Source organism: Martes martes (genome assembly GCF_963455335.1).
Source record: "Martes martes genome assembly, chromosome: 5".
Taxonomy (NCBI): Eukaryota; Metazoa; Chordata; class Mammalia; order Carnivora; family Mustelidae; genus Martes; species Martes martes.
Window position 1 is genome coordinate 117911274 of NC_137892.1, and position 26008 is coordinate 117937281.

The 26008-nt window shown below is 36.3% G+C and overlaps 1 protein-coding gene across 2 annotated transcripts in view; it reads left to right on the forward strand.

The window, feature by feature from the left end:
• Positions 1 to 19672, forward strand: part of SOX30 (SRY-box transcription factor 30) — a gene marked incomplete at both ends in the record, with an annotated part of 32449 nt that extends 12777 nt beyond the window's left edge. The window contains one exon of one of the 2 annotated variants that reach the window (XM_080804970.1): positions 19291 to 19672. In XM_080804970.1, coding sequence (XP_080661096.1) covers positions 19291 to 19672 — 382 coding nt within the window. The remainder of the gene's footprint in view (positions 1 to 19290) is intronic. The other variant, XM_080804971.1, reaches the window with a different exon arrangement.
• Positions 19673 to 26008: the final 6336 nt, after the last annotated feature.

The following is a 26008-nucleotide window of genomic DNA, read 5'->3' on the forward strand; positions in this document are numbered from 1 at the left end:
ATAGACCTTTTTTCTCAAAGCATTATGGTTGTGCGTTTTGACTTATTTAGTGGCTTCTTGAAGAATTGGTTCAAGGGCTTGCCTTTGTTTCATGCACCTCAAAACACACTCAGGGTTTGAGTTGTCTTTCAAATGGTGTTTATAAAAAATATTCAAAGGCATATGCTACTTCAGCTTTCTGGGGGTAAGGGACAACAGTTGGGGCAAGCAGGAGGCACACTGAAAATCCTAGAAGAGGCTGGGAAAGGAGGTACATGGGGAATAAGAGCTTTGAAAAGCTCCCATGTATACTGAGAAATCCAGAATGGCGCACACACGTCCAGGGCTAGACACAGATTCAGCAAACACCTGAGAAGACTGTAAGCTTTCACCTCTGACTGATCTTTAGGCTCTGTGTAAGTAGAAAATTGAGTCTAAGAAAGAACTGTAGGGGCGCCTGGGTGGCTCAGCAGATTAAAGCCTTTGCCTTCGGCTCAGGTCATGATCCCAGGGTCCTGGGATCAAGCCCCACATCGGGCTCTCTGCTCCGCAGGGAGCCTGCTTTCTCCTCTCTCTCTGCCTGCTTGTGATCTCTGTCAAATAAATAAATAAAATCTTAAAAAAAAAAAAAAAAAGAAAGAAAGAAAGAACTGTAAACACCTGGACAAGCACTGAAGGAGTACCCCAACTCAGAAACAATTCGCATAGACTGGGAGGGTGTTTTTTGCTCTGTTTTGCTTTGTCTGGCTCTACATGTTTAAGGACAGCTCTGCCAAATCATTAAGTTAATGGAACAGAGACTTAAATAATCACAAAAGACAGAGAATGAAGTCTTTACAAAAATAGTCTAGAAAAGTCACCAATGAAACACGCAAGTACAACTCAAAAGAAACAACAGCATCATACCTGGGGAGGGGCAGAAATCTGATTTTTAGAAATACTGTATTATAATACTAAAAATGTCCAGTTTTCAACAAAAAATTCCTATACATGTAAGGAAACAAGAAGGTATGGTATTTACAAGGAAAAAATTAACAGAAACTATCCCCGAGGAAGCCCAAACATTATATTTAGTAGACAAAGACTTTAAATCAACTGTCTTGAGCTAAAGGGAAATAAAAGAAACTATGGACAGAGAACTAAATGAAACAAGGAGAACAGAGTACCACCAAATAGAGAAAAACATCAATAAAAATACAGAAATTATAAAAAGGAAGCAAATAGAAATCTTGGGTCTTAAAAATACAGTAACTGAAATGAAAAATCACTATGGAGACCCAGCAGCATGTTTGAGCACACAGAAGAATTAGTAAATATAAAGTGATTAGAGGGGCGCCTGGGTGGCTCAGTGGGTTAAGGCCTCTGCCTTCGGCTCGGCTCGGGTCATGATCCCAGGGTCCTGGGATCAAGCCCCACATCAGGCTCTCTGCTCGGCAGGGAGCCTGCTTCCTCCTCTCTCTCTGCCTGCCTCTCTGCCTACTTGTGATCTCTATCTGTCAAATAAATAAATAAAATCTTAAAAAAAATTAAAGTGATTAGAATTAGTGAATAAAAGTTAAAGAATTAGTGAATATAAAGATAAATATAAAAATATAATTAGTGAATATAAAGATAGGTCAATTGCAATCATCCAATCTAAGAGGCAGAAGAAAAAATAGTTAAGAGTAAACAGAATCTTTTGATCTTGATGAAGTCCCAAAAGTTCATTTCCGCTTTTGTTTCCTTTGCCTTTGGAGACATATCTTGAAAGAAGTTGCTGTGGCTGATATCGAAGAGGTTACTGCCTAAGTTCTCCTCTAGGATTCTGTTGGATTCCTGTCTCACGTTGAGGTCTTTTATCCATTTTGAGTTTATCTTTGTGTATGGTGTAAGAGAATGGTCGAGTTTCATTCTTCTACATATTTCAAGATATGTCTCCAAAGGCAAAGGAAACAAAAGCAAAAATGAACTTTTGGGACTTCATCAAGATCAAAAGCTTCTGCACAGCAAAGGAAACAGTCAACAAAACAAAGAGGCAACCCACGGAATGAGAGAAGATATTTGCAAATGACAGTACAGACAAAAGGTTGATAATCCAGGATCTATAAAGAACTTTTCAAACTCAACACACACAAAACTGATAATCATATCAAAAAATGGGCAGAAGATATGAACAGACACTTCTCCAATGAAGACATACAAATGGCTGTCAGACACATGAAAAAATGTTCATCATCACTAGCCATTAGGGAGATTCAAATTAAAGCCACATTGAGATACCACCTTACACCAGTTAGAATGGCCAAAATTAGCAAGACAGGAAACAACGTGTGTTGGAGAGGATGTGGAGAAAGGGGAACCCTCTTACACTGTTGGTGGGAATGCAAGTTGGTGCAGCCACTTTGGAGAACAGTGTGGAGATTCCTCAAGAAATTAAAAATAGAGCTTCCCTATGACCCTGCAATTGCACTACTGGGTATTTACCCCAAAGATACAGATGTAGTGAAAAGAAGGGCCATCTGTACCCCAATGTTTATAGCAGCAAAGTCCACAGTCGCCAAACTGTGGAAAGAACCAAGATGCCCTTCAGCAGACGAATGGATAAGGAAGATGTGGTCCATATACACTATGGAGTATTATGCCTCCATCAGAAAGGATGAATACCCAACTTTTGTAGTGACATGGACGGGACTGGAAGAGATTATGCTGAGTGAAATAAGTCAATCAGTGAGAGCAAATTATCATATGCTTTCACTTATTTGTGGAGCATAACAAATAACATGGAGGATATGGGGAGATGGAGAGGAGAAGAGAGTTGAGGGAAATTGGAAGGGGAGGTGAGCCATGAGAGACTATGGACACTGAAAAACAACCTGAGGGTTTTGAAGGGGTGGGGGGTGGGAGGTTGGGGGAACCAGGTGGTGGGTATTGGGGAGGGCACGTATTGCATGGAGCATTGGGTGTGATGCAAAAACAAATGAATACTGTTACGCTGAAAAGAAATTTAAAAAAAAAAGAGTAAACAGAATCTAAGGGACCTGTGGGACACCATCAGATCTACCAACATAATCATCAGAGTTCCTGGAGAAAAGTGAAAAAGGAAAGGGCAGAAAGAATATTTAAAGAGATAGTGCCCCAAAATGATCCAAATTTGAAGAAAGATGTGAATCCAAGAAGTTCAATGAATACTAACTAGGATAAATTTGAAGAGATCCACACTGAGATACATTATAATCAAACTATTAAATATCAAAGATGAAGAAAGAATCTTGAGTGCAGCTAGAAGAAAATGACTTATCTTGTACAGGAGATTCTCAATAAAGCTAACAGCCAATTTCACATCAGAAACCATGGAGGACAGAAGGCAGTGGGAAACATAGTGCTGAAAGAAAAAAGCCATCAACCAAGAATTCTATAATTGACAAAGTATCCTTCAAAAATAAAGGAGAAATAAAAGCCTGCCAGATAACAAAAGTTGAGGAATTTCAGAACTAGTAGACATGTCCTACAGGAAATGCTGAAGGGACTGCTTCAGGCTGAAATGAAAAGCCACTAGACAGTAACTCAAAGCCAAACAAAGAAATAAAGAACACTGGTAAAAGTTACTGTATAGGTAGATATAAAACCCAGTGTTACTGCATTTTCGGTTAGTAACTTCTTTTTTTTTCCCTGTATTATTTAAAATGTAAATGCATAAGCAATTATTATAAATCTATGTCAATGGATAAATAAAGTATATATATATATAATTTATGACAATATAAGGTGGGAATGGTGTTTTATACAGAGTTTTCATATGCCAATGAAGGTAAATATCAGTTTAAATTAGATTGTTATACATTTAGGATTTTAATTGTAATCTCCAAGGCAACCATTTAAGAAAATAACTAGAAATATGCAAAAAAAAAAAAAAAAAACAAACCAAGGGAACACAGTAGCCCTCTAGAAAAATCCATTAAGTATAGAAGAAGACCTTAATGTAAAAACTGAAGAAAAACAAAAAAAATGACATATATAAAGCAAAATGGCAAAATGGCAAAATAAGTTCTTCCTTACTAGTAATCAATTTAAGTGTAAGTGGATTAAACTCTCTAATTAAAAGCAGAAATTGGCAGAATGTATTAAATAGTATCAAAATACATCCTATCTGCAAAAGATTCACTTTAAATCCAAAGACACAAATAGGTTGAAAGGGGAAAAAATAAAAGAAGATATTCCATGCAAATAGTAACCAAAAAGAGATGGGCTTCTATAATAATATTAGGCAAAATAGATTTTATGTCAAAAATTGTTACAGTAGACAAAGAAGGACATTACATATTGATTAAAAAGTTAATACATTAAAAAGATATAGTGATTATAACCATATACATATGCAACAAAGGGCCCTAAAACATATGAAGCCAAAATTGGCAGAATTAAAAAGAGAAATAGATAAACTTAACAATGACAGTTGATGTCTTAAATATTTTTTTTTAAAATATTTTATTTATTTATTTGACAGAGATCACAAGCAGGCAGAGAGGCAGGCAGAGAGAGAGGAGGAAGCAGGCTCCCTGCTGAGCAGAGAGCCCGATGTGGGGCTCGATCCCAGGACCCTGAGATCATGACCTGAGCCGAAGGCAGAGGCTTTAACCCACTGAGCCACCCAGGCGCCCCTTAAATATTTTTTTGAGATATAACTGATATATACCATTAGTTTCATGTGTACAACATACATTTTTTTTTTTGCTTGTTATGAGAACTTTTAAGATTTAGTCTCTCAGCAACTTTCAAATATACAACATGGTATTATTAATGCTGTACATTATGTCTCCAGGATTTATTTATCTTATAACTGGAAGTTTGTAACTTTAGACCACCTTCACCCTTTTTTGCCCATTTCCGACCCCATACCCCCTCTGGCAACCACCAATCTGTTCTCTATGAATTCATGTTTTTTCAACTTCCACGTATAAGTGAGATCATACCATACCTGTCTTTCTGTGACTTATTTTACTTAGCATAATGTCCTCAAGATTCATCCATATTAGTACAGGATTTCTTCCCTTTTATACAGCTGAATAATTTTCCATTGTATGTATGGAACTTCTTCTGTACATGTACATGGGGGTACAGTTATTTTTTCAAGTTAGTGTCTTCATTTCCTTCAAATAAATACCCAGAAGTGGAATTGCTGGATCATAAGACAGTTCTATTTTTAATTTTTTGAGGAATGTTCATACTATTTCTCATAGTGGCTATACCAATTTACTTTACCACCAATAGTACACAAGGGTTCCCTTTTCTCCACATCCTCACCAACACTTGTTAGTCCTTGTCTTTTTTATAAAACCGTTTTAACAGGTGTAAGGTAATGTCTCATTGTGGTTTCTTATGTGCATTTCCCTGATGATTAGTGATGTTGAGTACCTTATCATGTACCTGTTGGCCATCTGTATGCCTTCTTTGGAAAAATGTCTATTTAGATCCTGTGCCTATTTTTTAATTGTATTGTTGTTTTGTTGCTATTGACTTTTATGAGTTCTTTATAGATTTTGGATATTAAGGCCTTATCAGATATATGGGTTGCAAATATTTTCTCCTATTTTGTAGCTTGCTGTTTCATTTTGTTACTGGTTTTCTTTGCTGTGGAGAAGCTTTTTATTTTGATGTGGTCCCACTTGTTTATTTCTGTTTTTATTGTCTTATGATATCAAGCCCAAAACATCATCAGCAAGACCAATGTCAAGGAGCTTACTGCCTATGTTTTCTTCTAGGAATTTTATGATATGGGGTCTTATGTTCAAGTCTTTAGTCTTTAATTTTTGGGGTGATTTTTACATGGTGTAAAATAGGGGTTTCATTATTTCCATGTGACTGTTCAGTTTTCTTAACACCATTTATTGAAGAGACTATCCTTTCCTGATAGTATATTCTTGACTCCTTTGTAAATTAATTGACCATGTATGTGTGAGTTTATTTCTGGTCTCTCTATTCTTTTCCATTGATCTGTGTCTGGTTTTATGTAAATACCATGTTGTTTTATTATAGCTTTATAATAGAGTTTGAAATCAGGGAGTATAATGCCCTAGCTTTGTTCTTTCTCAAGATTGCTTTGACTTTGGGGTCTTTTGTGGTTCCATACAAATTTTAGGATTGTTTGTTCTATTTCTGTGAAAAATTCCATTGGAATTTTGATAGGGGTTGCATTGAATCTATAGATTCCTTTGGGCAGTATAGACATTTTAGCAATACGTCTTTTGATCCATGAGCACAGAATATCTTTCCGTTTATTTATGTTTTCTTCAGTTTCTTTCACCAACGTCTTATTATTTTCAGCATACAAGTCTTTCAACTCTCCGGTCAAATTTATTTTTAGGTATTTTATTCTTCTTGAAGCAGTTGTAAATGGGATTGTTTTCTTAATTCCTTTTTATAATAGTTTGTTTTTAGTGTATAGAAATGCAGATGATTTTTGTTTATTCATTTTGTATCCTCAAACTTTACTGAATTTGTTGATTAGTTCTAACTTTTTTTTTCAATGGAATCTTTAGGGTTTTCTAAGTATAATATGTCAGTGCAAATAGAGACAGTTTTACTTCTTCTTTTCCAGTTTGGGTGCCTTTTATATCCTTTTCTTGCCTGATATCTCTGGCTTGGAGTTCCAATACTATGTTGAATAGAAGTGGCAGGTGTGAGCATCCTTGTCTTACTCTCTTCTTTTTTTAAGATCTTATTTATTCATAGAGAGAGCGTAAAAAGGGGAGGACAGAAGGAGAGGTAGAGAAAGACTCTTAAGAAGGCTCCTTGCTCAGCATGGAGTCTGACGCAGGGCTCAATCCCACGACCCTGAGATCATGTCCTGAGCAGGAATCAAGAGTTGGTTGCTTAACCGACTGAGTCACCCAGCACCCCTCCTAAACTTAATCTTAGAGAAAAAGCTTTCAGCTTTTCACCATTGAGTATGATGTTAGCTATGAATACTTTAAATAATGGGTAGATCATTCCTTCAAAATGAATGAAGATTATAAGGAAATAGAATACTATACAATACTGGAAAGAACAACTACATAACAGGCATATATAATGTTTCACCCAATGTTCGAATATAGATTCTTCATAATGGCACACAATTGCACATAGGATAGACCATATGTTAGATCACAAAGAAAGTCTCAAAAGTACTTAAAAAGATTTAAATCATACAAAGTTTCTTTTTAACCATGATAGAATAACAGAAAAATTATAGCTGCGATGACCTACATTCAACAAGAAGATCTCAAATCAACAAGAACGTTACAACCTAACTAGAGCAAACAAAACCTTCTCTTCTAAAAGAAGAGCAAACAAAACCTAAAGCTTGCAGAAGGAAAGGAATGATTAGAGAAAAGTAAAGAAGGGAAAAAAGAGTTTAATGAAATAAAAGAAAATCAACAAAAGTTAGCTTTTTAAAAAGATCAATTGAATTGGTGAAACTTTAGCTAGACTAAGAAAAAAAGAGAAGACATAAATTACTAAAATGAGATGTGAAATTGGGTACATTGCTACCAACTTTACAGAAACAAAAATGACTATAGGAGAATACAGTGAATAAATTGTACACCAACCAGTTAGATACCTAGATAAAGTGGACAAATAAGTGAATTATCAAAACTGACTCAAGAAGAAAACGCAAATCTGAACAGACCTATATTAAGAGGTTGAATCAGTTATGAGGAATTTGAGAAACAAGACGGGATTATAGGGGAAGGGAGGGAAAAAAGGAAACAAGATGAAACCAGCGAGGGAGATAAACTATGAGTCTCTTAATCTCAGGAAACAAACCGAGGTTTGCTGGAGGGGAGGGGGGAAGGATGGGGTGGCTGGGTAATGGACACTGGGGAGGGTATATGCTATAGTGAGTACTGTGAATTGTGTAAGACTGATGAATCACCAACTTGTACCCCTGAAACAAATAATACTTTATATGTTAATTTTAAAAAAAGAGATTGAATCAGTAATCAAAAACCTCCCAGCAAAGAAAAGCCCTGGGCTAGATAGCTTCATTGGTCAATTCTACCAAACATTTAAAGAGGAATTAACACCAATTCTCAAATTCTTCCAAAAAATATGAGGGGACACTTCTAGGACCAACATTACTCTGCTACCAAAGCCAGACAAAGATACCACATATTACAGACCAATATATCTTGTGAATATAGTTATAAAATATGCTCAATAAAATACTAGCAAACTGAGTCCAGCAGGATATTAAGAGGATGATATACCAAGACCAAGTGAAATTTACCCTAGCATGTACGTGTGGTTCAACATCTGAAACCAGTGTAATATATCTTATAAATAGAATGAAGGAACAAAACCACCTGATCATCTCAATTGATGCAGAAAAAAAAGCATTTGATAAAATCCAACATCTTTTTTGTTATAAAAAACAATTCCTGATTTCCAAACTGAATCATCAGACTAGGAAGAGAAGAGAACTTCCTCAACATGAAAAGAACTTACTTAACATTGAAAAAAACCCAAGGTTAATATCTTCTTCATTGATGATGGACCAAAAGCTGTCCTCCTGAGACTGGGAACCAGAAAAGGATGTCTGCTTTCACATTTGCTATTCAACATTGTACTAGAAGTTCTAGCCAGAGAAATTAAGCAAGAAAAAAAAAAAAGACATCGAGAAGGGAGTTGGGGGAAATTGGAGGGGGAGATGAACCATGAGAGACTGTGGACTCTGAAAAACAATCTGAGGGTTTTGGAGGGGCAGGGGCTGGGAGGTTGGGTGGGAGGTTGGGTGAGCCTGGTGGTGGGTATTATGGAGAGCACGTATTACATGGAACACTGGGTATGGTGCATAAACAATGAATTCTGGAACACTGGAAAGAAATTTAAAAAATAAATAAAAATTAGGGGCACCTGGGTGGCTCGGTGGGTTAAAGCCTCTGCCTTCGGCTCAGGTCATGGTCCCAGGGTCCTGGGATCAAGCCCTGCATCGGGCTGTCTGCTCAGCGGGGAGCCTGCTTCCTCCTCTCTCTCTGCCTGCTTCTCTGCCTGCTTGTGATCTCTGTCTGTCAAATGGATAGATAAAATCTTTTAAATAAATAAATAAATAAATAAATAAATAAATATTTAAAAAAAGACACCCAAAAGAAAAGAAATAAAATTATCTCTTTTTGCACATGATTCTATGTATGGAAAATCCTATATAAAGAAAATCCTAAAGAATCTGCATAAGTGGGGCGCCTGGGTGGCTCAGTGGGTTAAAGCCTCTGCCTTCGGCTCAGGTCATGATCCCAGGGTCCTGGGATCGAGCCCCGCATCGGGCTCTCTGCTCAGCAGGGAACCTGCTTCCCCCTCCCTCTCTCTCTGCCTGACTCTCTGCCTGCTTGTGATCTCTATCTGTCAAATAAATAAATAAAATCTTAAAAAAAAAAAAAAAAAAAAAAAAAAAAAAAAGAATCTGCATAAGTTTATTAGAGCTAATGATAAGTTGCAGGGTATAAGATCAATATACATAAATCACTTGAATTTTCTATACACTAGGAATGTGCAATCCAAAAAGGAAATTAAGAAAACAATTCTATTTAAAGTAGCATCAAAAAGACTAAAACACCTAGGAATAAATCTAATGAGGGAGAGGTACAAGACTTATAAACTGAAAACTACAAATCAATACTGAAAGAAATTAGAGATCTAAATAAATGCAAAGTATTTATGTTCATGCTTAGAAGGCTTACTATTGTTAAGAAGACAGTACTTCCCGATGTGATTTGCAGAATCAATACAATCCCTCTCAAAAATCCCAATGACTTATTTTTACAGAAATGGAAAAACTGACCCTAAAGTTTATATGGAATTGTAAGTGACCCGGAATAGTTTTAAAACAATCCTGAGAAGGGGGAACAAATTTGGAGGACCACAATTCCTGACTTCAAACTTATTATACAAAGCTACTATATCAAATAACGTGGTATCAAGAGAATGAAAGACAAGTCACAGACTGGGAGAAAATTTTTGCAAAAGATGTATCTGATTAAGGAATGTTATACAAAATGTGCAAAATATTGAATTCTTAAAACTCAACAAAAAGAAAACAGTCTATTAAAAATGGACAAAAAACCTGAACAGACACCTCACCAAAGAACATATACAGATGGCATTTAAGCACGTGAAAAGATGCTTCACATTATGTATCTTTAGGAAATTAAAAATTTAAATGGGATATCACTACAAATCTATCAGAATTGCCAAAATCCAAAATATGGACAACACCAAATACTGAACACCAAATACTGGTCAGGATGTGGAGCAAAGGAAATTCTAATTTATTGCTAGTAGAAATGCGTAATGGTATAGCCACTTTGGAAGACAGTTTGGCAGTTCCTTATAAAGCTAAAAATACTCTTACCATATGATCCAGCAATCACACTCCTTGGTATTTACCACAAAAAAAAAAAAAAAAGAAAGAAAGAAAGAAAAAGAAAAAAGAAAAAGAAAATTGTGTCTACACAAATGTGTAAATCTGCACACAGATGCTTATAGCAGTTTTATTCATAGTTGCCAAAACAGAACAAAGCAAGATGTGTTTCAGTAGGTGAATAGATAAACTATGGTATGTGTAAACAGTGGAATATAAACAGGATCGAAACAAGATATACGTATTGGATGTGATTATGTTTTTTAAGCTTCTTTCATGCTAGAACAGTACTCTATCCTCTTTTATTGTTTTTTAATGCCTTGTATTTATTGAAGAAACATGTTATCCTCATCCTGGATTTTGCTTATTTTATCCTTGCATATTATTTACATGTTACCTTGTTACCCTTTTCCCCCCTTTGAAATGATAGCTCTTGCAACTTGATTTGATTCAGTTTCAGGTTTTTTTTCTTTTATTCTCCCCCTTTCTCTTCCTTTTTCTTTTCTCTCTCCTCTTTTTTTGTCAATGATACCTCATGGGTGGTGCTGTGTAATTTGTAGTGTATCGCATCAAGAGGTACATAACGTTTGTTTTATTCTAATAGTGATGTTAAGAATGATCTGTAGGTTCAGGTATTATCATGATAGGTAAGGGATGCTTCTCAATTCTTGGATGTACAGTAGCATCACTTGAAGAATTCAGATCAAATAAATTGGACTTTTTGTGTGTGGGGGACCTGGGCAGCAGAATTCTTTAAAAGTTTCTCCAGGTGATTGTAATGGTCAGCTAAGGTTGAGAAATACCAGTGTAATGATTTTAGTGCCTATGGGGATCATTGCCTAGAACCATGAGATTGCAAAATGGTGATTTTTTTGATTCAGTATTCCTTCACTCATTAGCTAGAATGCTTTTTTGAAGAAAAACTTACCCTCATCAATTGGTTACTCAGAAATACAGAAAGGTAGGATAAATTCTTGATTTTTACCCCTCATATCACTGAGTCTTGTTTTGTTTTAGGAACACCATCATGAACAAGTAGATTTTTGTATATTTGGTATGTTTTGATACATTGCAGTCATTATTATATCTTTTGATGCTCAAATTATCCATTTATTTATCTTTGATTTGTCCAGTTGTCTACCAGTTATATCCTGTGTCTTTAATCTTTGATAGCTTTTTTGTTCTCTGGCACAATAAGTCCTAGGCTTATCTTGTACATTTTGTACACACCAGACCTGGAATCAGCCATTTTACCCAGAAATCCAGATTCCTTTTACTGAAATCACAATGTGGGCAATAAGGATGCTCATTGCTACTGAATTTAAAAAGTATCTAGGGATTTGCAGTGGAGAATATGAGAAAATATATATTTTTTTGAATGAGAAAAATAATTCATGAGTATATGTTGATATTTCCAAAATAAATTTAATATTGTAGTTTCAAATGAGGTGCTTTGATCTTATGTGCTAGTATCTTTCCCCCTAAAAATCTTGTTTCCTAATGGTAATAACATATTTGCTTTATCCTACCAAACATGGTTTTTTTTCTGATGTGTCTTTATATGTATGTATATTTATAGAGAGAGAATAACTTCAAAACAATTATATTAATAGTTTCAAAGCAGCAATACCACAAACAATAAAATTACCAAATGCAGTGTAAGATTTGTTGTGATTCTTTTCTCTTTAGGGTGTAGAGAACCTTACCAGGAAGACACAATAAAAATAATCAGATTTAAATTATCTTGATATAATGTTTGTGTAGTTAAGGCAACTACAACTTGATATAACTGGGGTTCATCTGTTTTCATTTGCTTTTAATTTTTAGGGATTACTTTTTAAAATACCACATTTGTTTTAAAATTATGTAAAGTAATTATGTGGTTTCAAAGTCAAAACCATAAGGCAAAGTCCAATCTCAGAAGTCTAGCTTCTTTGCCTATTTCTTTGCCACTTCTATCTTGCCTCCTACATGCCAGCATTTCAGTTAGTTCTATCTTTGCATTCTTTCTTTTTGAAAATCAATGTTAAACACACATGTAAGTGTCTGTGTTTATGAATATATTATTACCTGTAACTTCTTGTAAAATTAAATAATAATACATTAAAAGTGTTTTTTGTTTCTAAAGTATGCGTAGATATCCTCTCTCAGGTTCCTCCTGACAGAGCTTTTAAGTTGGCAGAACAGGTGATATTATCTCTGTTTTATATAAGGGGTCCAAGGCTCAGAAAAACTTAGGTTTACTTAAGGTTACCAGGTTTTTAAGTGGCAGAGTAGAGCAAGTACCCATGTAGTGTGGCGCAGTAGTTAGGAGGACAAGTTCTAGAGTTAGCTTGCCTGATTCGGTTTCACTACTCACTAATTATATGACTTTGAGCAAGTTACTCAATCTCCTTAAGGTTCTCTACTCCCAGCTGTAAAATGGAGATATAGTATCTGTCTCTACAGATACTATATACGTCTATACAGATATACAGTATGTTGTTCTAAAGAATAATTGAGATAACACATAAACTCCTTAGCTTATGCCTAGAGAACCTACTAAATGCTTATTTTTGGATAACATGTTGGCTAATATTACCATTCTAATAATTCTAATTGATGCTTTTCCCACTACACCACAGTGCTTCTAAACTTATTTTTCATCCATGCAAACTTCTAGGATTACTCTTATCTTAATTGATCTGTTTTCTGAATATAATGTGTTTTTAACATATCTGTATGGCCATGTAATGTTTGAGTTTGCATTATAGACTTTAGCACATGTCTAGTATATACCTAGATTCTAGATCTTCTTTTAAAATTAAATTCTCCACCAAGTCTTATGTAATATCTTGCTTACATTGAGTCCTGAAAACAAATAGTGGGTAAATTGTTTCTAGCTGAAGTGAGTGCTTTATGGAGGGAGAGGTATCTGTGTAATTCAGTGGATGGAGGGCTGAGGGTAGAAGAGCTACAGAAGCAAAGTCATACTAGCTAAAAGGATAATGTGTTCAGGACTATGTGTTATATTAAAAATGCCTGAAGGAAGATCTGGCGGTAGGAAAGGAAACCTGAAACATTTTGGAACTTTAGCTTCATTATTGTGATATTTAACAGGGGCAAGGCACCCAGCACTTGGGAGATTTGGGGGTGGGATACCAAACCACTCAAGATACCCCATATTTTCAAAGAGTTTGAGATAATAGTCTAGTTTGTCAATTGTACTTATTTTTTAAAGGGAAGAAAACTAAGTTGACCTTTTTAAAAAAAAATGTGGGCGCATGAAGTGAAACCCTCAACTTGTGGGTTTTGCCAAGTGTGATTATTATGTTTATGTTATTCTGTCACTATAATGGAGTCCATGAGTCCAAGGAACTCTCACTTGGACATTTGTATACCCCTTCCTATAATTCCCATTCTGTACCTTTGAAAGAGAGAATATTCTTTAAAAAAAAAAAAAAAAATTAGCAAACAGATTGGGATGGCAGAATTTTTAGATTTGCCTTTAAAAAGCAGTTTGTTAAACAGCAAAATAATCTTTTCGGTTGTTCACTTTACAAAAATTTTATTTGGAAAAGATCTTTAAAACCACAGTTTAATATCCATTCTAAATCTCTCCAATAGGAACAATATTTTTAATTTAACTTATTATGGAGATTCAATTAAAAAGTTTGGTTGTTATCCTCTGTTCCAGGGTCACGGCCCCCCTGCCCAGGAACTCTCTCTTTTTTTTTTCTTAATATAGTTGACACACAATTTTATATTAGTTTCAGATGTACAACATAGTGACTTGATGAGTTTATACATTATGCTATGTTCATCATAAGTATAGCTGCCATCTGAGCCCAAACATTGCTATTATAATATCATTGACTGTGTTGCTTATGCTATACCTTTTGTTCCTATGACTTATTTACTTTATAACTAGGAGACTGTATCTCCACTCCCCTTTACTCATTTTGTGCAACCTCCCATTCTGAGGTAACCATCAGTTTGTTCTCTGTATTTACAGTTCTGATTCTGCTTTTTGTTTATTTATTTACTTTTTAAGATATCACTTACAAGTGAAATCATATAGTATTTGTCTTTCTCAGTCTGACTTATTTCACTTAGTATAGATGCCCTCTAGGTCTATTTATGTTGTCACAAATGGCAAGTCTCATCCTTTTTTATGACCACATAATATTCCTGTGTGTGTGTGTCTGTGTGTGTGTGTGTATGTGTGTGTAAAACACATATTTTTTTTAAATTAACATATAATGTATTACTGGTTTCAGAGGTACAGGTCTGTGATTCATCACAGTCTAATATAGTACCCAGTGCTCATTACATCACATGTACTCCTTAATGTCTATTATGCAGTTACCCCATCCTTCCACTCCTCTCCCCTCCAGCAACCCTGTTTGTTTCCTATGATAGAGTCTCTTCTGGTTTTTCTCCCTCTCTGGTTTCATCTTGTTTTATTTTTCCCTATGGTCCTCTGTTTTGTTTCTTAAATTCCATGCATCAGTGAGATCATATGATAATTTTCTTTCTCTGATTGACATATTTCACTTAGCATAGTACCCTCTAGTCCCATCCATGTCATTGCAAATGATAAGATTCCATTTTTTGATGGCTAAGTAATATTCCATTGTATATGTATATATACACCAGATCTGCTTTATCCATTCATCTGTTGATGGATATCTAGGCTCCTTCCATAGTTTGGCTATTGTGGACATTGCTGCTATAAACATCAGAGTGCATGTGCCCCTTCAGATCACTAAATTTGTTTATCTTTGGTGTAAATACTTAGTAGTGCAATTTCTGGGTCATAGGGTAGCTCTATTTTAAACTTTTTGAAGAACTTCCATACTGTTTTCCAGAGTGGCTGCACCAGCTTTCACCCACCAACAGTAGGAGGGTTCCCCTTTTGCCACATCCTCACCAAAATTTGTCATTTCCTGACTTGTTAATTTTAGCTATTCTGACTGGTGTGAGGTAGTATCTCATGGTGACTTTGATTTGTATTTCCCTGATGCCAAGTGATGTTGAGCATTTTTTCAAGTGTCTGTTGGCCATTTGGATGTCTTCTTTGGAGAAATGTCTGTTCATGTCCTCTGCCCATTTCTTGATTGGATTATTTGTTCTTTGGGTGTTGAGTTTGGTAAGTTCTTTATAAATTTTAGATACTAGCCCTTTATTTGATAAGACATTTGCAAATATCTTTTTCCATTCTATCAGTTGTCTTTGGTTTGCCTTTTTTTGTTTGTTTGTTTTTGACTGTTTCCTTTGCTGTGCAAAAGCTTTTTATCTTGATGAAGTCGCAATAGTTCATTTTGCACCCCTTGCCTTTGGAGACATGTCTAGCAAGAAGTTTCTGTGGCTGAGGTCACAGACATTGCTGCCTGTGTTCTCCTCTAGGATTTTGATGGATTCCTGTCTGACATTTAGGTCTCTCATCCATTTTGAGTCTATTTTTGTGTGTGTTGTAAGGAAATGGTCCAGTTTCATTCTTCTGCATGTGGCTGTCCAATTATCCCAACACCATATGTTGAAGAGACTGTCCATTTTCCATTGGATATTCTTTCCTGCTTTGTTGAGGACTCGTTAACCATGAAGTTGGGGGTCCATTTCTGGGTTCTCTATTCTGTTCTATTGAATAGATGTCTGTTTTTGTGTCAGTACCATACTGTCTTGATGATTATAGCTTTGTAACATAGCTTGAAGTCCAGCATTGTGATGCCACCAGCTTTGGTTTTCTCTTTAAAAATTCCTTTGGCTATTTGGGCTTTTCTTGTTCCATACAACTGTTAGGACTATTTGTTTCAGCTCTGTGAAAAAGATTGATGACATTTTGATAGGGATTGCATTGAATGTATAGATTGCTCTAGGTAGCACAGACATTTTCACAATATTTGTTCTTCCAATCCATGAGCGTGGAACGTTTTTCCATTTCTTTTTGTCTTCCTCAATTTCTTTTATGAGTGTTCTATAGTTTTCTGAGTACAGATCCTTTGCTTCTTTGGTTAGGTTTATTCCTAAGTATCTTATGGTTCTGCATTCAATTATAAATGGGATTGACCCCTTACTTTCTTTTTCTTCTGTCTCATTGTTAGTGTGTAGAAATGTCACTCCTTTCTGTGCATTGATTTTATATCCTGCCACATTGCTGAATTCCTGTATGAGTTTTACAATTTTGGGATGGAGCCTTTTGGGTTTTCCACATAGAGTATCATGTCATCTGCAAAGAGTGAGAGTTTGACTTCTTTTTTGCCAATTCAGATGACTTTTATTTCTTTTATTGTCTGATTGCTGAGGTTAGGACTTCTAGTACTATGTTGAACAATAGTGGTGACAGTGGACCTCCCTGTTGTGTACCTGACCTTATTGGAAAATCTCTGTCTTTTCCCCATTGAGAATGATATTTGCTGTGGGCTTTTCATATATGGCTTTTATGATATTGAGGTATGTTTCTTCTATCCCTATACTGTGAAGAGTTTTAATCAAGAAAGCATGCTATACTTTGTCAAATGCTTTTTCTGCATCTATCAAAAGGATCATATGGTCCTTGTCCTTTCTTTTATTAATGTAGTATATCACATTGATTTGTGGATGTTGAGCCACCTTTGCAGCTCAGGCATAAATCCCACTTGGTCATGGTGAATAATCCTTTTGATGTACTGTTGGATCCTATTGGCTAGTATCTTGGTGAGAATTTTTGCACCCATGTTCATCAGGGATATTGGTCTGTAATTCTCCTTTTTGGTGGGGTCTTTGTCTGGGTTTGGGAGCAAGGTAATGCTGGCCTTAAAGAAAGAGTTAGGAAGTTTTCCTTCCATTTCTATTTTTGAAAACAGCTTCAGAAGAATCGGTATGAATTCTTCTTTAAATGTTTGGTAGAATTTCCCTGGGAAGTCATCTGATCCTGGACTCTTGTTCGTTGGAAGACTTTTGATTATTGCTTCAGAGTCCTTGCTGGTTATGGGTCTGTTCAGGTTTTCTGTTTCTTCCAGTTTCAGTTTTGGTAGTTTATACATTTCTAGGAATGCATCCATTTCTTTCAGACTGCCTAATTTGTTGGCATGTAGTTGCTTATAATATGTTCTTATAATTGTTTGTATTTAGCCAGTGTTGATTGTGATCTCTCCTCTTTCATTCATGATAAAACACATCTCCTTTATCCATTCATCTCTTGATGGACTCTTAGGTTGTTTCCATTTCTTAGCTTTTATAAATAATACTAAAGTAAACATAGGGGAGAGTATATCTTTTTGAATTGGTGTCTTCATTTTCTTTGGGTAAATACCCCATAGTGGAATTATTGGATCATATGGTATTTCTATTTTTAATTTTTTGAGGAATCTCCATGCTGTTTTCCATGGTGGCTGTACAAGTTTACATCCCCACCAACAGTATATGAGGTTCCCTTTTCTCCACATCCTTGCCAACACCTGTTATTTTTTTTTTAATTTTTTTTTAAGATTTTTATTTATTTATTTGACAGACAGAGATCACAAGTAGGCAGAGAGGCAGGCAGAGAGAGAGGAGGAAGCAGGCTCTCTGCGGAGCAGAGAGCCCGATGCGGGGCTCGATCCCAGGACCCTGGGATCATGACCCGAGCCGAAGGCAGAGGCTTTAACCCACTGAGCCACCCAGGCGCCCCAACACCTGTTATTTTTTTGTCTTTTTGACTTCAGCCATTCTCACAAGTGTAAGATGATATCTCATTGTGGTTTTACTTTGAATTTCCCTGGTGATGAGAATGTTGAGCATCTTTTCATGTGCCTGTTGACCATCTGTATATCTTCTTTGGAAAAATGCCTATTCAGGTCCTCTGCCCATTTTTTAACAAGACTGTTTTTTGGTGTTGAATTGTCGAAGTTCTTTTTATATTTTGGATACTATTGGATATGTCATTTGCAAATATTTTCTCCCATTTAGTAGGCTGTCTTTTAGTTTTGTTGATTGTTTCCTTTGCTGTGCAGAAGCTTTTTTTTTTGATATAGTCTCAATCGTTCATTTTTGCTTAAGTTTCTCTTGTCTTAGGAAACATATCTAGAAAAATGTTGTTATGACTAATGTTAAAGAAATTATTGCCTGTGTTAAGGATTTTTATGGTTTCAGGCCTCACATTTAGGTCTTTAATCCTTTTCGAGTTTATTTTTGTATATGGTATTCAAAGGTGGCCAAGTTTCATTCTCTTTACATGTAGCTGTTCAGTTTTCCTAGCACCATTTACTGAAGACAGTCTTCTCCCCATTGTTGGGGAAAATTAATTGACCATATAATCATGGATTTATTTCTGGGTTCTCTATTCTGTTCTATTGATCTATATGTCTATTTTTTGTACCAGTAAAATACTGTTTTGATTACTGTAGCTTTGTAATATGTCTTGAAATATGGAATTGTGATATTGCCAGCTTTTTATTTTTCTCAAAATTGTGTTAGCTATTCAGGATCTTTTATGATTCCACTCAGATTTTAGGAATTACTTATTCTAGTTTTGTGAAAAATGCAGTTGATGAGTATTGATTCCAACTCAATTATATGTCTCCCCACCCCATAAGTTTTGTTTCAAATACTAGTAAAAACAATTGTTGCACTACTTACTAAGCAATGATTTTTAGCACAATATAACACAAGCCTACATTTCCAATATCTTACATGGTGTCATGAGAGAAAAGCCCAGATTAGCAATTTTTCTTTGTCAGGGTTGTCAAAGGTAAGAAGCTCAAGGCTGATACTAGATACTAGCTCTGGTGAATCACAGGCTTACTTTGCCATTTACTTTATGTTGGGACTTGGTAGTAGTAAAAGTGCAGATGAATACATGAAGTGGTTGCAGAAGGTTATCTTGGGCACTTTCCAGGCCCCGAAGAGGGTGCAGTTAAACTTGCTCAATTAGTCTGTATGCAAGTCAGCATGGGAGCAAGGTATGATCTAATTCCTTTTTTATCTTTCTGCTACAGCACCTGCCCTTATAGTCGGCCTCCCTTTGGCTATGGAAATTTTCCAAGTTCAATGCCAGAATGCCTTGGTTATTATGAAGACAGGTACCAAAAACATGAGGCTATGTTTTCAGCTTTAAATAGAGACTATCCTTTTAGAGACTATCCAGATGAACGTACACATAGCGAAGATTCTCGAAGTTGTGAGAGCATGGATGGGACCTCTTACTATAACAGTCATAGCCACAGTGGGGAAGAATACTTAAATCCCATGCCTCAGCTGGACATTGGAGCCTTGGAGAACGTCTTCACAGCCCCAACATCAACTCCCTCTAGCATCCAGCAAGTCAATGTCACTGACAGTGATGAGGAGGAAGAAGAAAAAGTGCTCAGGAATTTATAATTTTAAAACAAATATGCACAGAAAATAAACATTTCTTAAAATATATTCTGGGTCAGTTGATGTGAGAAAAAAAAAGCCTAGAATGCTTTGCTGAGAGTTGTCAGCCATGATTTGAGGAGTCAACGCAAACATAATTTTTACCTTCATAAAGTTTTGAATAGTGAAACTGGAGTCCTGATGTTTCATCGTAGGAATATTTAAGATATGAAGTAATTTATTTTTGTGTCTGAAATTTGTATCAACACATATTATCATTACTTTATCTTAGAATGTGCAAAATACTGAATCCTCAAAATTTTATTGAGGGGATAGGGAGTATATATCTGGCATGACAAGTGTGATTTGTATTTTGTCTCAGGATACATTTATTTCTTTTTCTCATATGATTTTTTGTTTGGTGTTTATGTAATACTTATGGATATTGTCTGTTTTTATGTAACAGTTTGAAAATATTTTGATAATTTTTAGTAGTGAATTGAGACTCAGTTACTAAATTTACTTTAATAACCAATTATAAGTTTCAAGTATGTTTTCATGGCACTTGAGTAATTCCTTCAGCTAAATTAGTCATTTCTGTTCCTAAACATTTTCATCATCTTTTTTGGATTTCTTTTTCCATTTGGTATATGCATTGTTCTACTTTTGTTATAATTAAATAAACATAGATAAAATTGTTCTTGTTGGATGTTTTCTGTTTGGGGGATAGAAATAAGCAGAACGAGTACTGTTCAAATGAGGATGGTTTCCATACCACGTTCAGATAATTTATTTTTACTTAATAGTCTCCAGAATTGCACAGATCCTGTTAGCTTACATGCGACTTGAAACTTTTTCAGCAAAGATGTTGTGCACATACTCTGATGCCATTTCCAAACTCTTTACATGTGTTGTACGTGTGACTTAAGCACCCCCACAAATGGAAGAGCTTCTCCAGATTTGGTGCAAGCAACTGTCTCTGAAACCATGGAGTTCATGTGTAAGAGCACATGGAATTTGTTTAATTCACGGTGAGCAATAAAAATCCTTCTTGTGATGTGTCCTCATGGTGAGTGTCCACTATGGATGGAAAGAACCTATTTAGAACAGGATCAGGACCACCAGAATTGGGATCATGGTAGAAGAGATCTACAAGGCACCTGAACTGAGGATCAGAAGTAGCCACAAACCAATATACTTTTCCTTCAACGATCTGTATAATTTATGCAAATTGAGATTTTGTTACTAAAACTACTTGGAAATTTTGTATGGAAAGCTGTTCTAAGCTTCCAACTTCTTCCTTTACTAAGTTTGCATTTGTTCGTTAAGGAAAGGTGGTTAATACATTTCATCAGCCTTATACTTAATTGTATCTAAGATTTCCTCTACCCAATAAAAATTTTATTCTCATGTTTTATATTCTTTATCACTCTGTGCAATGTCACTTCAATGTGGTTAAAGAGCAAAACGAATATCTTGGTGGAGAGAGCAAACCTATAACCTCACGTAGGAACTAAAGCAACACCTGGTTGTCTTCACAATTGATGAAGGAAAAAAATGTGTGTGACAGTTTGACCCATTTTATCCCATCTCATTTTATTTAAAGATTTTATTTATTTATTTGACAGACAGAGATCACAAGTAGGCAGAGAGGCAGATGTGGGGCTCCCCACTGAGTAGAGAGCCCGATGTGGGGCTCCATCCCAGGACCCTGGGATCATGACCTGAGCTGAAGGCAGAGGCTTTAACCCACTGAGCCACCCAGGTGCCCCCACCCCATCTCATTTTAATGACAGCATAGTGACTAAACTGGGTTTTTTTTTTTTTTTTTTTTATTAAAGATTTTTATTTATTTATTTGACAGAGAGAGATCACAGTAAACAGAGAGGCAGGCAGAGAGAGAGGGAGAGAGGGAAGCAGGCTCCCTGCTGAGCAGAGAGCCCGATGCGGGACTCGATCCCAGGACCCTGAGATCATGACCTGAGCCGAAGGCAGCGGCTTAACCCACTGAGCCACCCAGGTGCCCCTAAACTGGGTTTTGATGACAGACCTTATTCTTATAGACAAATTGGTTGGAGGAATCCCTTTGTAAGACAGCTGAATGTTATAGGGCATTGTTTAGTGTTTCCTAACTACCTGTCTTCAGACTAGCCCGGCACCACTAATTCCTTCCTTCCTTCTCCTTAACGGCTGTTTGAGGATGAGCAACAGTACTGGGATCAGAAGTCAGGAGCTTAGATTCTGTACAGATCCACAATATAATTTGGGCTAGAAAATATGGACAGCTCTTATGTAGAAAAGTCACCTAATTGCAAATAAGCCTGCCTAGCTACAAATGCCCCTATCTGCTCATTTCTAGCTCTTTAAATCACAGTTGGCTCAGACTAGAGATCTACAGACTAAACAAAGCCCTGCCCCATTAACACTAATTCATCTGCCTCTCCAAGTCGTCAGAGTGAAATTCTCTAAGCTTAGAGCCATGAGCACATTCTAATAGGATTCATTGCCTTGTTTGCCCTTATAAATCAGAGGTTATATTTGTAATAAGACTAGCCTTCTTTAAAAGTGTGTTGAAATGACAATATGTTTAAAATGCCAAACTTTTCTATGCTTTGGACAAAACTGCTCTGGCTAGTTGCAAATTAAGAAAACTGCTCTCTGTGAAAATAAAACAAAAATAAATATAATCCCAATTTTCAACAGCTTAGTTATCAAATTTAGAAAGGCAAGAGCAGTGTTTCTTTAAATATGTTAGTTGGAACCCAAGCGTTTTAGAGATTCTGACAATATTTAAGTTTGGGAAACACATGCTATTTCCCCACCTTGGAGATTGTGAATGCCCATTATCATTGTAAAGGTTGTCAAAAGTTTTGCAGTGAAGAATCATGTTTAACAGTTTATCTCAGTGCTACCCAAACTTACTGGCTTGAGACTCCCTTTTTTGTTTTATCGATGTCTGCTAACATCTCATAGAATCCACTTTGGAAATTGATAATACAATTATAGCTGGTGGCTTCGGTTTTCAATTGTAAACTTCGCATATGGTTTCCTGTGTTAGTAGCTAAATAAACTGGTTTTTGTTTTTGTTTTGTTTTGTTTTTGCACTATTTGATCTTAAAAAGGTAAAGAACTGAAACTTATAGTTGTGAGTTGCCTTTCTCTACTAAACTGACTCTTTAATGGAAGTTGATATTGCGTCCAAGAATTCAAGTGGGCAAATGTGCTAAATTCCCATACAAGTATATTTTCCACAGTGCAAACCAGCTGTCAGTAGGATTGTTCCTGAGCCAAAAAAATTATAGCTACATTTGAAAGTTGTCGTTTAGAACAGAAGTTGAAATTCTGGGGATTCTATGAACTACATGCACTATTTTAAAGCAGTATAATTTTGATGTGGGCAGGGTAATTCTGAAAAATTTCTGGCCTACATTTTAGAACAGATTGCTGAGGCACATCATATTTTTAGCTTTCTGAATCATTTAAACTTTTTGAATTTTAGAGGAATTCCAAAGGCTTCATAATAAAATCAGCTTTCTAAAAACAAGTGTATAAGGAGTTACATTCTAATTCTTCTTGATGAAAAATTCCACATCCTCTGGACAGATATGTACCCTTTGTCTCTACATTCTGCATTCTAACTACTTGATGCAATGTTACCTATCTCCTGTCTCTTTTCTGATAATTTTTTTTTTTAAGAATTTGTTTGTTTATTTGACAGAGAGAGATCACAAGTAGGCAGAGAGGCAGGCAGAGAGAGAGAGGAGGAAGCAGGCTCCCCGCCAAACAGAGAGCCCCATGCGGGACTCAATCCCAGGACCCTGAGATCATGACCTGAGCTGAAGGCAGAGGCTTAACCTACTGAGCCACCCAGGCGCCCCTTCTGATAATTTTTACATACACAAATCTTAGTAAACTTTTCACCAAGTGTTGAATACTCAGAGAAGTTGGGGGTTCTGCTTGCTAGACCCTTATATCTCTGGCTCCTTTTCTGAAACCAGGAAAATTTTTATTTCTAAAAATAATGAATAGCATCTTACATGTATTCTTTTTCAAGGGAATATCTTCAAAACTCTAAGCATTTGCCTGTGTTCCCCGAGACACTGTTTGTGGGGCCTGAGCTCACTGGAGCTCACTTAGACAATAAACAACACAATGCTGGGCTACTTTAGCACAGATAACGTCTCACCTCTATACTACTTTTTTACATTCTCTGAAACTCTAACTAGGACAGTTTTTCAAATGTGGTCAGTGCATCATTTCCCACAGCATGATCTGGGATGCTTGGTAAGAATGCAGTCATTCCCCAGACCTATAGAATCGCAGTCTCTCTGGCTAGAATATAGAAATCTGCAGTTTTAATAAGCTCCTCAGGTAATTCTTCAGCACACCTACATTTGACAGCATGTAAAATTTGTGAGACTTACTTCAAATTGTATCTGCCATAAAGGTAATGTAACCACATTGGTTTTTAGAAAAGAAAAACCTTTCATCCACCCAACAATTGCTTTTGTTTTATGATGTTCTTTCTAATATTTGTCCATATACACGTTCTTTCACATAATTAGAATCACAACATATGCACACACTATGTGTACTTCTCAGTATTTTATCATGAGCTATTTTTCATGTTCTTTGACTTTATAATTGATTACCTTTCATGCTTGCATAACACTGCTTCAGGCAGATGTGCCATAATTAACCACATGAAAGAGTTAGGATTATAGTTTTTTCCAAATTGGTTTCAGTAATTTGTCCTGGTAATTTCAATGATGTGATTTCAAAGTGAGCTCTCTCACAGACCAGAAGGAGTGGGGGTACCTTTAAGCAACCATTATTCCAGTGACATGAGGGGTTTTGATATCATTTAAGAGGTCAAATTAGAACTGAGCACTGAATGGCCAGGGTAGATAGCCCCCTCATTCTAGGGGGGCTTCAAGTCCCAATATGAAGGATGATGAACAGAGCATGTGGAAAGAAAAGTGTGGCATGATGTCCCATCCTGCTAATGGAGACACACTAGTACGCTCTTCTTGAGTCTACTCTGTGATTTACCCTCCCTAATGGCTAAACATTTTTAATATCTCAGCTAAGAGATCTTCGTTGTCTCCCAATGCTTTCCTTTTCTTTTTTGGTAATAGAACTTAATATTTTAGCTATGCTTCATTTCTTGAATGTAACTAAGTTCTGGACTATAAGATGTCAAAGGAATTTTCATGTGCAACTTCCAGAATGTACCCTATTTAAAAAATTTTTTTTAAAGGTTTTTTATTTATTATTTGACAGAGAGAAACAGAGTGAGAGAGGGAACACAAGCAGGGGAATTGGGAGAGGGAGAAGCAGGGTTCCCGCTGAGCAAGGAGCCCAATGTGGGGCTCGATCCCAGGACCCTGGGATCATGACCTGAGCTGAAGGCAGACGCTTAACGACTGAGCCACCCAGGTACCCCCAGAATGTACCCTTAAATGGAGAGGTTATGCCTTTCTTTGCTCCTTTGTTCTTCTTGCTGGAGGGAATACAGAAGTGAGGGCTGGAATCTGAGCAATCATCTTGGACCATTTAGGCCTCATGCTGAGAATGAGGAAAAAACAAGAGAGGAATCTAAAACACCATACCAGCATAAAGGATTACTTTCCTCAAGACCTTTATGTGACAGAAAAAGAAATTTCTATCTAGTTTAATCCACTATAATTTTGTGTTTTCTGTCATGTGCAGCTGAACCAAATTCTAACTTACCCAGGATTCTTCTCTTCCGTAAAGTTTTCTTCAACCCTCACAGACTAAGTTGTTCCTGCTTTATATTCCCACAACACCTTTGTTCATATCTCCTGCTAGATTCTGAACCCCTTGAGGCCCAATAGGTACAAATATCCTAGAAACTAGAAACATAAACATATGGTAGTAAGCAGAGCAATAGACACAGCTCTGTATTCTCAGCCTTGGTGACTAATGGAATTCATAGACTGGCTGGCAAGAATGCTTCTCATCTGATTACCCATTAAAAAAAAAAAAAAGAAAGAAAGAAAGCTTAAAAAAACACCCTAGACCACCATAATTTAAACATTTGGGGATGGGAACTGGGAACTATCTTTTAAAGGCTCCCCCAGGTGATTCTGGACCCTACCAGGCAAAGGTTGACAAAATGGCACTTGGACATCCTGTAGAAGAGTGTCAGGATTTTCCTCCTATCGACAATCCATTTTCCTTTCCTCTTCATGTCCCTTAGGAGCCCATGGTTTAATGCCTTTCCAAGCTCAAGCTTACTGTAAATGCTGAACTCCTTGAGAATGGCTCCCAACACATAGATAAAAGGGTGGAGAGAGAGATTGAACAGGAGGGTTTTATATCAGTTATAAGTATGGA